This window comes from Passer domesticus, chromosome 1 (assembly GCF_036417665.1).
Source record: "Passer domesticus isolate bPasDom1 chromosome 1, bPasDom1.hap1, whole genome shotgun sequence".
NCBI lineage: Eukaryota > Metazoa > Chordata > Aves > Passeriformes > Passeridae > Passer > Passer domesticus.
This window is the reverse complement of record NC_087474.1, coordinates 90953047-90966748: the sequence shown is the minus strand read 5'-3', so window position 1 is coordinate 90966748 and position 13702 is coordinate 90953047. Positions and strand designations below refer to the sequence as shown.

The window sequence follows — 13702 nt, the reverse complement described above, 5'->3', positions numbered from 1 at the left end:
GGCCCGGCCCCTCCCACAGCGGGCGGGGCGGCGGCGGGCACGCCCCCGGCGGCCACTGGCGGTGCCAGATGAACCGAGGCGGCGGAGCGCGATGGGCTCTGCCGGCGATGGCGGCGTGTGCGCGCTGTGGCGCCGGGCCGAGGGCCCCGAGGAGCGGCGGCTGATGGAGCTCTTCTCCTACGGGCTGATGGCGATGGGCGCCGCCTCCGCCCTGCTGCTCTGCTTCATCCCCATGCCCTACGGCCGGTACTCCTCGCGGCGCTTCGGCTGGCTGCTGCCCGCCCGCCCCGCCTGGGCGCTGCAGGAGCTGCCCTCCCTCCTCGTCCCGCTCGGGCTGGCTGCCTGTGGCGGGGCGGTCGCGGCCGCCCGGCCCAACCGCGTCCTGCTGGGCTGCTTCCTCCTGCACTACGCGCACAGGTGCGGGGCCGGGGCTGGGGCGGCTGGCGGGGACTCCCTGCCGTGCTGGGGCAGGAGAAGGGAGCGGTCTTCACGGAGATACCTACTTGCTGCTTCCCGACCGAAGGGGTTGAGGGTCTGTTAATTAGCGTTTGTTACTTAATACAGCAGTCACTGACGTCTCTTGGGCTTCGCCGCGCTAGGATGTGCCCCGCGGTGTTAGGGCAGCCGGGTGAATGGCCGGTGCGGTGCGGGCTGCCTTGCGCGCACTGCGATGCTCCGGCGTGCGAGCGGAGCGCCGGGCGCTCCCGCAGCGCGCCGCTCCATCCCTGGCTAATGCTGCTGCTGCTGCTGCTGTGCCTGCCGCTTCTGCAGGGGATTGACCAGACCGTCTTAAGGTCACTGTGTTACAAGGAAAGTTCAGCAGCGTGTACTGAGATAATCTTGATGTTGCTAAACAATTGCTGTTTTCTAATTATATTGTTCAGCGTTGTCTTTCAACATAGCGTTTGTTGCAGGAGTTGGACTGGATGAGTCTTGTGTGTTTCCTCCAGCTCAGCATATTCAATGATTCATTAAAATACTGGCAAAGCTGAGGCTGAGTGCCCTATGTTGCCAAGTAGTCAGCAGTATTCAGGCATTTTGTAAAAATACTTGGGAGAAAGCAGCTGAGTTGGAGCCGAGGGGTGATCTTGCTGTTCCCTTCAAGTTATGGACAGTAGCTACTTGTCATACTCCGCAAGTAAATTTGTCACCAAGACAGGAGGGTTAGATTTGTCAAGTTGTGTGGCTGATCTGTTATTTTCTGGTACATATTGAGAAAAGCTCATGCTTTTGACCAAGTGTATTCCACAGCCTTGCGATGGGAAGATTAGCCTGGAGGCTGCCTTTGAAAACCTATGATTGTGTCTTTACTCCCCCTTTTTCGATTCTTAAGCATAAATACATTAATTTTTATGTGGGATCTTAACTCATCCCTGATGTCAGTGAATAACTAGTAATATGAGGCAATGATTTGTACAAAAAAAGGTGAGCTGTGCTGCAGTTTCTTTTTTCCAGTTGCTTGTTGCTATTGTCAAAACCAAGGGACTCTTCTGTAGGTAAACGTAGACTGGAAGAGATCTCTGTTATCTAGTTCTGTTTGTTGTAGTATTGCATGCTTTAAATAATCCTGTAGTGAATGTATTACTCTTTTTTGAAAGCTGTTAGGGTTGGTCTTCCTTTGGAAAGGTTATTTTGAAGTAGTGGTCCTTGGGTAGGTGGAAAACACGTGAAGAATGCTCAGGCTTCAGTGATCCTGCTTCTGTATCATTATAGATCATAATTAAATCAATAGACAATTGGGAGTTGGCTAGTTCCACAAGAAAGAGCTCCAGAGTATTCACCTGCTCTTCTTGTTTGGAGCTAGTTTGTTTACTTGCATAATCCCCCAGGAAAAGCAATCAAGATTCCTTTCCCAAATAGAATGGCAATTTGTGGGTTTGTCACATCTTTAGAGGTGTCATAGAGTAGACCAAAACTGTCAAGGTGAAGCAATTAATGTTTTAGCTTACAGGGTAGGGAGGAAACTGAGGTCAGTTAAGTTAAAGGGGATTGACTTTCCCCCTGGAAATGCTGGGGGAATTTAGTGGAGGAGTCTTGTTTCCTGGCTCATCTCAGAAAGCTTGATACAACTGAGGGTTTAGGAACAAAAATGAACTGTGCTTAATATCAGTTGTCTTTATTCCTCTCACCAAAGTAATTGCTTTGGAAGCAAAGTTCAAAATTTCTGCCATACGGTAGAGAGGACTGGTCTTGTAATTCCAACTAGGCAAAAAAAAAAAATGTTTTAGATGTTAAAGCAAGTGCAGCTATCCTTTCAAACAGACACCAAGGGCTGGTGCTGAGAATGTGTAAAATAGGGTAGTGTGGACAGTGTTTGGACTTCAAAACTATCTTTTTTTGTGGTTAATACAATAAATTTTCTTTTCTTTGTTCACTACAGGGCACTCATCTTTCCTCTTCTGATCCGTGAAGGAAAACCAACGCCGTTTTTCACTTTTGTGTTAGCCCTTCTGTTCTGTGTTTTCAACGGGTACTTGCAGGGCCGAAGCTTAACCACCTATGCAATTTACCCTTCAGGCTGGCTGGGCGACTCACGCTTCATTACAGGTGAGTTAAATCATGCTATGAGAACATCAGGTGTAATTTTCCTCTGTCTTCATAGCTCTTAATTTTTTATTGTGATTTTATAGTATCTTCAATGCCGTTTTATAAGTCTTCTCATAATTTTCTCATTGGTGTAGCTGGAGGCCTTTTAACCTTTTTTTAACCTGTGAACTGACTCTTCTTTCTGCAGTGCTAGATGATCTGATTGTCATCTTTACTCTCTAACAGCCAGGTGAATCCAGGCCATGTTTTGTTTTTTTTTTTTGTTGTAGAAGGTTGGAGCCCTACCTGGAGCCAGCAGCATGCAGGTTTAGAAGAAGCAAAGCTTTTCTGTCTAACATGTAGATAAAACTAAAGTAATGAATTCGTGGAGTAAAAAATCTAGCAAGGATAGCTGCTAACCACTGACATACCATGGCAAATGCTACAAGTCCTTGGTGTCAGGATATCTATGTGGATACACACAGCACCAATTCAGCTGCCCTTGTAATTGGGGGGTGGCTTTGTCAAATGACAAAACTGGCCACACAAGGAAGGGGTGGAGGGGTTGATCATTCACTCCCAACTGGGAAGTGAGGTTACATTTATACTCGAAGCCAGGGCTATGATTAAAAGACTGTGTAAGTATCAGCGACAAAGTATTTTATTTACTCAATTTTTTTGTTTCCTAGACATCTACTTTTGCCTACTGTCAAAATGATAGTATAATTTCCTATTGAAATCTTTACAGAAAGATCATTTTCATCTGAAGGTAAACCAGAATATTTTGCCTCATCAGTCAAAGGCAGAGTAGTGGACTGTGTAGATCCTTGATCGGAGTCAGTACCCTTCTTTTTGTTATTCTGTGGCCAGAGCAAGTTAGTGTTTCTCCTTTATTTCTCAAGCTTTTTACAACAAAAAAAAAAAGTTATTTGGATGGCAATAGCACACAAGCACACAACTGTGCTGCATGCTGTCATGAATATAAGGTTGAAGAAATTTCAATATAAGTAGATTCTCTTGCCAAGGTTCAGAGGCAGTTCTGTTTGTGTGCTAAAAATAGAGAAACTGAGGTACAAGGGAATGACTTCAGAGGACACTAGAATATATTTGACATTTTCTTGGCCATTTAAAATTTCCATTTTCCTTAAATCAGGATCCAGAAAAAAAAATTAAAAGATTGTTGATCAAAACTGTTGAAGACTGAAGTCAGGCAGGCTTTTTTTTTCAGTACCTTGGTTGAAAGATATCTCAATACAGTGCTGTGAATGTATCATGGTTAAGGAGTCATAAGTCAGTTCCTCCTTAATCAAATATCTTTTAAAAAAATCAAGTTAATAACACTTATTGCTCAAGTTTCCTTGGGTTCTTTTGGGTGGTTTGTTTTTTTTTTAGTTTTTTTTTTAATTTTCAAGGATTTCTGAAAGATTCAAATGTATAAATGACAATTCATCTGCCTTCGATTATGAATACTTCTGTGCATGAATTAGTTTGGTTTGTGGTTTTGTTTGTTTGCTTTTTTCCCAAATAATACCAGTTTGAAATACATGCTTATATATATTTCTAGTACCACTAAACATAAGTGAAATGTTGCTCTGGTGACTATTGTTAGTCAATATAGTGCTTTAAAAAGTTATCCTGATAATTAAGGAAGTGAAGATTCCTGGTATACACATCAACCACTTTAATAGTGTGACCACTGCTGATTTTTTAAGATTGTAATTCCAACAAATCTTGAGATAAAATTTGGCATACCCATTAAACAGCTAAACTGAAGACTTTATTTTTCTTTTTTTATTCCTGTAATTAGAATATCTTTTGGAATTTTTTGTTTTGTCGTTCATGCCAACATAATTGGATCTTAGCAATTATAAATTGCTATTTGATATTCATCCCAGCTGGGAACCTCCAAATACCTGCAGTTTATGCTTATGACTTTGGTCAAAGCAAATGCCAAAATGAAGTATTGTACACTGGGTACTCCCTGAACAACTGGACTATTGTTTTCTAGTACTTAAAAAATATATGACAGTGTCTTTAAGTTTCTGTTTAAAATTACTAAAAAAATTACTGGAATATTAGAAAATAACTACAGCAAGAAAGCATATTTCCTGGTAATTAATAGGATATTTCTTAAGCTGTATGAAGTTAAATGTGGAAGATAAATTAATGTCTACAAGTAGCAGCCAACCAAGGTTCAAAATCTGGAAGCTGAAATGAGAAATTTCCAGTGAGTACAGAAGTTTGGAGAAGTCAGACTGATTAACTATCATGGTGAGAAGTTTCAAACAAGTGATGTTTTCTCTGACTGTGGAACCTTTGTCTGTTTTGCGGAACACAATAATTTATATCTACAGCAGCAATTTATTTGGAGCAGGAATGTTGTTTTAATGTGATTTCCTCATGGTTTCTCTGGACGGTGTGTAGGTTTAGTTCAGAGCAGTGAACTTTTGTGTTTTCAGAGGTAACAGGAATGTTCTGCTTCAAATGCAGAACCATGAGCTTGCAAACAAAGTCATAATCTTTCAGCATGAACCTTACACCCGTACGCCAATAAAGAGCTTGTGAACTTACCAAGAGAGCTGGTGATACCCTGAAGTGGTGACTGCAACAACAGGATACCAACACCTCCGTGCCTCACTCTTGTGTCCTTTCTTAATCTATCTGCACTTTTAGTTGGAAACTCCTTTCTTCCTTTGCTTGCTTTAGCTTCTTCAAACCCTTTGCAATATGCCATGTCTTTTCTTACTCCTTTAAGTCCCTACTCAACTACTTCCTTCAAATGTTGATGGCTGACTGTTTTGTGCATCAAGACACTTTTTTAGTAGCAGCTCTGCAAAGCAGAACAGCACCTGTAACTCACAAGGTGCAGGTTACACCTCAACTATTGCATGAAGCTTTTTATCTGGCAACCAGGTAATTAAGCACACGTGTCACCTCTGTTCTCTTCACACATCAAACCTGAAGGGCGTGTATGCATTGTCCAAAGCTGGATGTAATCTTGTAGGCAAGGGATGTGGGTTACCAGTGTCTCTCCTAATATTGATAGGTATCTGGATGCTCCAGATGATTGTGTCTTGTTGGAAAAACTAATCACAGAATCTGAGATGAGGCACTGGTTAACCTCAAAACACAGACCTTATCTGTTCCTTATCAGCAGGAAATGCTGCCTTCAAGGGAAGATAACATAGGTAACATGTTGCCAAGGGATAAAAATAATGAATTTCAATCCTAAATTCCTTTTGATTTATCCCACCCTCATGGCAACATAAGCATGCAGAATGTGACAACAATCTCAGTTTCTGTGAAAAGCTGTAATAAATGGCTAAACCATTTTGCTGAATGGCACGAGTAAATGGTACGTTAACTTCTTCACAGTTGTATTCCTTTTATTGCACAAAAATCTGTTGGGTAGATTCTGATATGCTATCAGAAAAATAGTCAAAGGAGAGTGGGACTAAGATTGTCCCTCTGGGAAGATTAAAAGTTGTTTCTTTCAGTGTGTAAAATTTTAGTGTATTTCTTTTTCCATGTTGAAGTTAGGGAAACATACACATTACATCTGCATATATGCACATACGTACATTTATATATGTCTAGCAACATAAGAATAAACTTCATTTTTACAGACTATTTCCCATCTAGGGAGGTGTTGATACTATGAGCTCTACTGATTGAAGAGCAGTGTGGGACTGGGACCGTGCAGGATGTCACCAAAACTGTTTATGCTGCTTACATTACTACTGCTTTGAGGCAATATGCCTAATGTGATATTGGACTGTAGTTTGTTTTCTGAACATACACAGTGCACTAAATATAGTGTTTTCAATATTTCTCTTCAGGTTTTTTAGGATGGTTGATTGGCATGGCCATCAATATTCATTCTGATCATATTCTCAGAAATCTGAGGAAACCAGGGGAAACTGGTTACAAGATACCAAGAGGTAAGTAAAATGATACAGAAATTAATACAACAAAAGGAAGTATCTCTTATATAAGAATAGGTGGAGAGAGCTTGGACTCTTTAGACTGGAAAAGAGGAGGCTGAAAGGGTCAAAGAGAAGGAAAGGGGGATCTTACCAAAGTTTATATATTATGAAGAACAGAAAACCAGACTCTCCTTAGTGGTGAGACAGGACCAGAGGCAGTGGACACAAAATTCAAGCATATAAAATTATATCTGAATTTTTAAATTTTTTTTTTTCTTTTTGGGCTGGGAGGATGGTCAAACAAACAGGTGTGGAGCCGGTTGCTTGGAGAGATTGGAGGGAGATTCAAAACCAGACTGGGCATAGTCCTGAACAACCTGTTCTGGCTGATCCTGCTTCAGCAGTGGAGGTTGAACAAGATTCTCAAGAGATCCCTTCCAGTCTAAAATGATTCTGTGTGAACATGGCCTTCTAAAGCTTGGTGTATTTTAGAGGAGATAGTATTTTATTATATAAGAGGCAACTGGAAATAGCATTTTGTTTTCTGCCACAGTAAGTGATTTTATAGTTTGAGAAACATTTTTTTTCCTCTTGAGCCAAGTATTGTAAAGAATCTGTTTCATTATATCACTTGGCTTGTGCAGAACTTTGGGTTTCTTGACCAACATTGACTATATTTTTAAAAAGGGGTAAAAATGTAACAGCACTGCCCAACTTTCAGAGAATCAGCAGGTGGGTGGAGAAGAAAGACCTAAATTATTCACTCAGTGTGGGGGCAGCAGGGGAATGAAGAAAGCGCTCAGCATGTGACCCATCTCATGTCTGATATAAGAGGGAGGTTCCTAAAGTAATTGGAGAATAGCAACAATTTAGAAAAGGGAAACGTAGGGAAAGGAGGACAGAAGTTCAAATGAATTTGGCATTAGAAGTTCTGGCCTTCATGGGAAAATGGAGAATATGAAAGGCTTTCTTATGGAGCCTATATTGAAATGTTAAGGTTTATTATCACTTTTGGGAACAGGCACTCTTCTGGGTACATTACACTCACTAAGAGCAGAAAGAATACTACCTCTGAATTCTGTTATCCTGCTACATTTTTTTTTCTTAGTTGTTGCTTTTTCTTGGTTGTTAATTTTTAAAATAAAACTGTAATAACTAAGATATATAAGGCATGTTATTTTTCACCAAGACGGTGAAAATAATTGTAATTTTAATGGATGTAAATTTAAGTGCTCATGTGAAAAGTTAGTATGAACATACTATAATGTGTTGAGTGTACAAAAAGTTTCTGAAGGAAATGTTATTTGCTGTAAGATCAGGAGGAGCTGGTCTTTTTGATGTTGCATATCCAGTTTAAGTGCTAGAATGTCACTTTTCTTTTGTCACAAAAGTAGTGTAATTAGAGCAAGGTCCTTTATTACATTTGCCAAATACTTGTTTGTTTAGTCCCACTGGTAAAGCACATAGTGAGATGTTATCCATTTGTACACTGACTTTGGAATTAGGTGAAATTCTTAATTTATAAAATTCCCAGCAGCTGAGTACCAATTGTTTATGCACAATTGTCTATACAATTGATTTAACACAGATTGTCAATTTTCTCTGAGTGTAGAGGCTGAAACAGCAGATCTGATGAAGAATGGGAACAAAAGTGCAATAACTTTGTATGCTAGAGCATAAATTTGGAACTTCATAATAATAGTATTGTTCATAATTAACTTATTTTCTAAATACTTAAAGAAATGAAAGAATTGTAGGCTAACTAACCCTATGAGTATCTTCTGGGACTCACGGGGAGTATGTCTTCTATTTCTACATATTTTTTAAAAGTTTTAGTGTATGATCAAAGAACATGTAGTAAGTAATTATTCACAAAGGCATGTACTTGCTTCTGATGCTAGTTAATTTGCTTTTCTTTATTTAAAGAGGAACTACAAAAGGTCTGTTGTAGAATGAGGTCTGAGGTGGTTCTTCACATTACGGGTTGATCTGAAAAACAGTCTCCACTGCCTTTAAAGATCAAATAGAGACTGGTGATATAGCTCCTTGGTGTACGGGAAAGGTAACATTGTACATCTTTACTAAGGTATTTTGAAGTAACTCTGTCCTGCTTTCAGGAGGAATGTTTGAGTATGTCAGTGGAGCCAACTTTTTTGGGGAGATCCTGGAATGGTTTGGGTTTGCCCTTGCCTGCTGCACCATTGAAAGCTTTGCATTTGCATTGTGTACTCTCTTCATCCTGGGTTCAAGGGCAAGACAACACCACAAGTAAGTGTTCCTGCCTTGTCAGTTCTGTTGTCTCTATGCCACACTGCATTTCCATTTCACAAATTATGCCTCATCCTACAGGGATGTTGCAGAACAAGTCTTATGAAAGAGAATGCTGCTGTAGGGCAGAATATGAGAATACTCTGAGAAGATTTAAGTACTGCAGAATTTCAGCAGAAAAGTACAGAGCATAAACACAGTACAAGGAGGTGGTCAAAATAATGTTTAAATGAAGATAGTTCATCCTGGATCTCTAAAGATCATAGACAAGTTTAGCAATATTGTCTTAATTAATCAAATACTTAGTTTCTCTTCTCAAACTTGTTTCTCTAATATATAAATTCTTGAAAATCACCCAAGCTGTCTTTAACAGGCACACTTTATAGTCATGTCGTTATCATATTGTCTATAATCAATTGTATGGACATTATGGAAACAGTTCTGATAGATGATATTTAATGAAGTCTCTACTCTAAACATTCTGACTGTTCATGTACTGTATTTATAGTGTGCTAACAAGAAGGACCATAGTTTGGAGAGACATCTTTCCTGAAAAGATTCTCATTAAAGAATAGCATACTTTTAAAAGAATTTGAACCTGTTAATTTTATTTTGGTAATTTTCAGCTTCCTGCTTTGATTGTCACGTTAAAACTTAGTGGCATAAGAGGAAATAAACATGAATTTAAGGAGGAAACAGGTTGAAAAAATATACTGACCATCTGTGCGGGCAGCTATGTCTATGTCTAATGGAGTCCTACAAACCTCCAAAAAGAGGTTTTCCTGTCCCTTGTTTGTAGGATGTTCTGGGTCTGTAACACCCTCCCAGTGAACAAGTTTCTTCCACTGCCCAACTTGAGCCTTCCAAACCTGTTGCCTTTTACTGTCTCTTCCTGTTTTATCACCTGCTATTAGTGACCAGAATTGCAGAGTATCTTGAGTTGGAAGGAGCATTTGAAGGTTGTCCAGTCAGCTGGTGTGTGGCAAACCACAGGGCTCTGCCCAGTTGCCCAGGCCTCATCCAATTGAGTTCTCAGTGTCTCCTCCTTGCCAGATGAAGCAAGGACAGGTTCTCCTGCTTCTCCTTGTATATTACCTTCTTCAGACTCAAATTCCATGGTCGGTTTCCATCAATCTTGCCTTGATGGCACTCTTAGAACATCAAGAAAAGCTAAATGTTGTTAAAGGGAGTTTTTTACACTAAAAGAAAAATGCATGAAAGTGGAATAGGGGTATAGGAAAAAATCCCCAAGCAACTAAAACCAGCAAATCTATGTAAGTGAAGAAACATGTTAGTATAGTTTGTTTATTTAAAAAAACTTAGAATAAATGACTGAAATGGGTAAACAGAGTAATAATTGTATTCCCTAGATGCAGGTTATCGTGCATTGCATGTTTTTTTCTGTTTATTCCAGCTTTGATCTTGCAGTTAGCTATTAATATTATGAATATCTGCACTTTCGAGGAGCCCAGGTGAACTTTGTTTTTTCATTTCAGAGAAGCAAAGTAAATATTCAAAAATGGGCATAAACATGCTTGTTATGAAAGGTGAAAACACAAATAATATCTGATAGTGCTCTGCATTTATTTAATTGTCTGGATTTGAAAACAGTGTTGGCCTTTGAGAGTATTAGCAATAAGGCAAGTGCAATGTTCATCATGTTTGATTACCCAAATTCTAACTGCAGCCAAAGACACTTCTGTGCAGAATGAGACTCTCATTCCAGTGTGTAAAGTATCCCTTGCTTCCACATGAAGTCATTATGCAATGGCATGTTTTTGATTTTATTTTTTCTCCTTCTAATTTTAATGTTTAAATATTCAGTATGTGTAACACCATACATTTTGAAAGAATGGGTTATTCCTTTCCTGACATATCTCACCACATCTGTTGATTTCATTTCCCATTGCTGGCACCTGTAACTTAGTTTTGTTATATTTGGTGATTAGATGTCATTAGGATGAGTGCAGTAAATGCCATTTTTCCATCCAGAGTAGGTTATAAAGGCTTTTTTTTTTAGACAAAAACATGTATGGATTAAATTAAACACCTTGCACAATTATTCGTTTCCTCAGCAGTGTTTTGAAGATTCAATACCCATCAGATTTTTCTTTGTTTTTCAGATGGTACCTTGAGAAATTTGAAGACTATCCAAAGGACAGAAAAATTGTCATCCCATTTTTGTACTGAGCTGTGCTTTTAACACTTTGAGATGGATGCTTTTAGTAACAGCCAACATTTTACAGATGCTGGCAAGTTAGCAACACACTGGGATCGTCACTGTGACAAAGCCTTTCCATCAGTGCTGCTATTACTTACTGTTTTTTCCTCTTAATGGTAAACCAGAAATCTGATGGGACAGGGTGAATAGGAACAGAAATGCTTTTCCAGCAGTGAAGCACCTTCATAAATACATTAGGCAATGAGTCTGAATTGGCATCATGGGAAGTACTGTGCACAACTTCTGATGCTTCTTTCTGCATGTGAGGGCTTCTGCTGTTTCCACTCAATGTAGCCAAGCTGTCCTGAGGATTGTGCTGTGAGCTCAGCCACCCTCACTGCAGTCTGGATGGTGTGTTTTGTCTACATACACAAATAGGGTTGATTTTATTTTTTTTCCTTGCCTTACTAATCCTTGAAATTCTCCCCACCTGCATTTCCAGAAGAGCTGGTGATGTGGACCAAGGAATTAGATGAATGCAGTTGCTTTTAGATGAGAGGCAGTGTTTTTCCTTCTCTTTGCACTCTTACAAATATAGGGACACTGTACAGACAATCTAATGGTATTTGCATAAAAGTTATACTGCTAATAGATTAATATTGTCATCTACCTCTTAAAATTGATAGCTATCTCAATATGCAATGTGTGTTTTCTCACTCTAAACTGGTTTTGGAAGTCTACTTAGGATACTTAGGCCAATCTAGCATTGTTAACAATTGTGTAATGTTTTCTAACTTAATTTATAAAAAATAACTTGAGATTTAAAAAATTTTTCTTACTATACTTTTTTTAAAAAAATCAAGTGTCTTCCTTCTTCTGTTGCTAACATTCTAGATGATTTTATATTCTAAAATTCTGGAGCTTTGTGTCCGTTCTCATACCCCAACCTTTTGTTCACAAAGGACTCCAGAATGGTTTCAAGAACATGATGGGATCCCAAGCATACAGATTTTCAAGTTATCTGTGTCTTTTGCATGATTGTAATAATAGGGAATCTTTTAGAATTGCTGACACTAAAAAAAAAAAAAAAAAAAAAAAAAAAACCCAAAACCTCAAGGGAAAACTAAAAAAAAACCACAAACAATCTGACAAAGCCCCCAAGTGAACAACCAAATTCTAATAAGTAAAAAAAACTTTAAAAACAAACAAATGAACACTAACTAAAAAAAACTTTCCACAAAACCCCAAAACTCTGCTGCTAATATAATTTGAAAATAAATGGAATTCAAACTTTTGCCAAGTGTCATCTGCTCTGTTTGCACATCTATGTTGGGTTATGTTCTTCAAAACAAATTAGTAACGTAATTTTGCCAGATGCTAAGTTTTCCAGTAGGGCATTGCAGTAAGATTTGTTTTGATGAGCAGTCACGATGCTTGCTGGAGAGAGAGGATGGTGAAGAGTTTGATTTACTCCTCAATGCTAAAATGGAGTTATTTTACAATGAAAGTTCAATAGTTCACTTAAAGCATATTCTGAAGATAATTTTAGAATCTTAGTCTTACCTATCAGGATATTTCTAAATCCTGTTATCTCTGCAGCATTTTTTAAAATCTTCTTGTCTAATTCATCCACCTATCAAAATCTCTTTTTAATAGAAAAAAAAATCAGATTCAAAAAGCACTATCTACCCAAGGTGTTTAAACACTTATGTAGTTTATGGTGAATTATTTTTTTGGGGGGGTTGTGTGGCCAGATTTTGGTGATGGGGGCTACAGGGGTGACTTCTGTAAGAAGCTGCTAGCAGCTCCCCCCATGTCTTTCAGAGCCAGGGCCAGCCTGCTCCTGACCAAGGCTGAGCCCATCATGAAGGACAGTAATGTCTTTGTAATAACATATTTAAGAAAGGGAAAAAAAATGTTCTTGGGCAGAGCACCATGTATGCAGATACCAAGTGGAGGAGTGGGAGGAGGCGCTTCAGGTATTGGAGCTGAGATTGCCCTGCTGGAGCTGTGCCCCATGGAAGACCATGGGGATGCAGAGATCCACCTGCAGCCTGTGGAGGATCCTCATGCCAGAGCAGGTGGCTGCCTGAGATGAGGCTGTGAACCCATGGGAAGCCTGTGCTGGAGCAGGGTTGTGACGTTTGGAGAGAGGAGCCCCTGCTGGGGCAGGTTTCATGGTGGGACTTGTGACCCTGTGGGGACCCACACTGGAGCAGCCTGTGCCTGAACAGCTGCACCCTGTGGAAGAGCAATCCACATTGGAGCATCTCATGGAGAACTGTTGTCCATGGGATGGACTTAGATTGGAGAAGATCATGGAGAACTGTCTCCTGTGGGAGGGACCCCATGTTGGAGCAGGGGAAGGGCTCTACTGGAAGAGCAGGAGAAACCACAGGTGATGAACTGATCATAGCCTTCATTCCCTGTCTCCCTGAGCCTCCCTGGGGGAGGAGATAGAGCTTGGGAAGAAGAAAAAGGTGGATGGAAGGTGTTTTTAACATGTATTTTCTAGTAATAAATTCAGTTAATATTCCAAATTTGAGTTTATTTTGTCTCTGGCAATATTTGATGAGTGATGTCTCCTGATCATTATGTCAACCCATGAAGCTTAGGCTTTAGTTTCTTCTCTCTGTCCAGTTGTGGAGAGGAGTCACGGAGTAGCTTTGGTGGACACCTGACATTTAGCCAGGACCAACACACCAAAATATATCTTCAGGGATATTTGTTTAAAAATCACTAATGGAACAACCTACCAGTAAAAAAAATCACCTTTCTGCAGCATTTAGACTCTAATCTTAAAACTTTTTTTTTTTCTTTT

General features: G+C 39.6%; 1 protein-coding gene across 1 annotated transcript; it reads left to right on the top strand.

Annotated features, from left to right (window-relative positions):
* Positions 1-37: 37 nt before the first annotated feature.
* On the top strand, positions 38-12176 carry SRD5A1 (steroid 5 alpha-reductase 1). The gene is made up of 5 exons (XM_064429055.1): positions 38-417; positions 2381-2547; positions 6366-6467; positions 8570-8720; positions 10844-12176. The coding sequence occupies exons 1-5, from the start codon at positions 92-94 to the stop codon at positions 10908-10910; spliced, it is 813 nt and encodes a 270-aa protein (XP_064285125.1). The 5' UTR covers positions 38-91; the 3' UTR covers positions 10911-12176.
* Positions 12177-13702: the final 1526 nt, after the last annotated feature.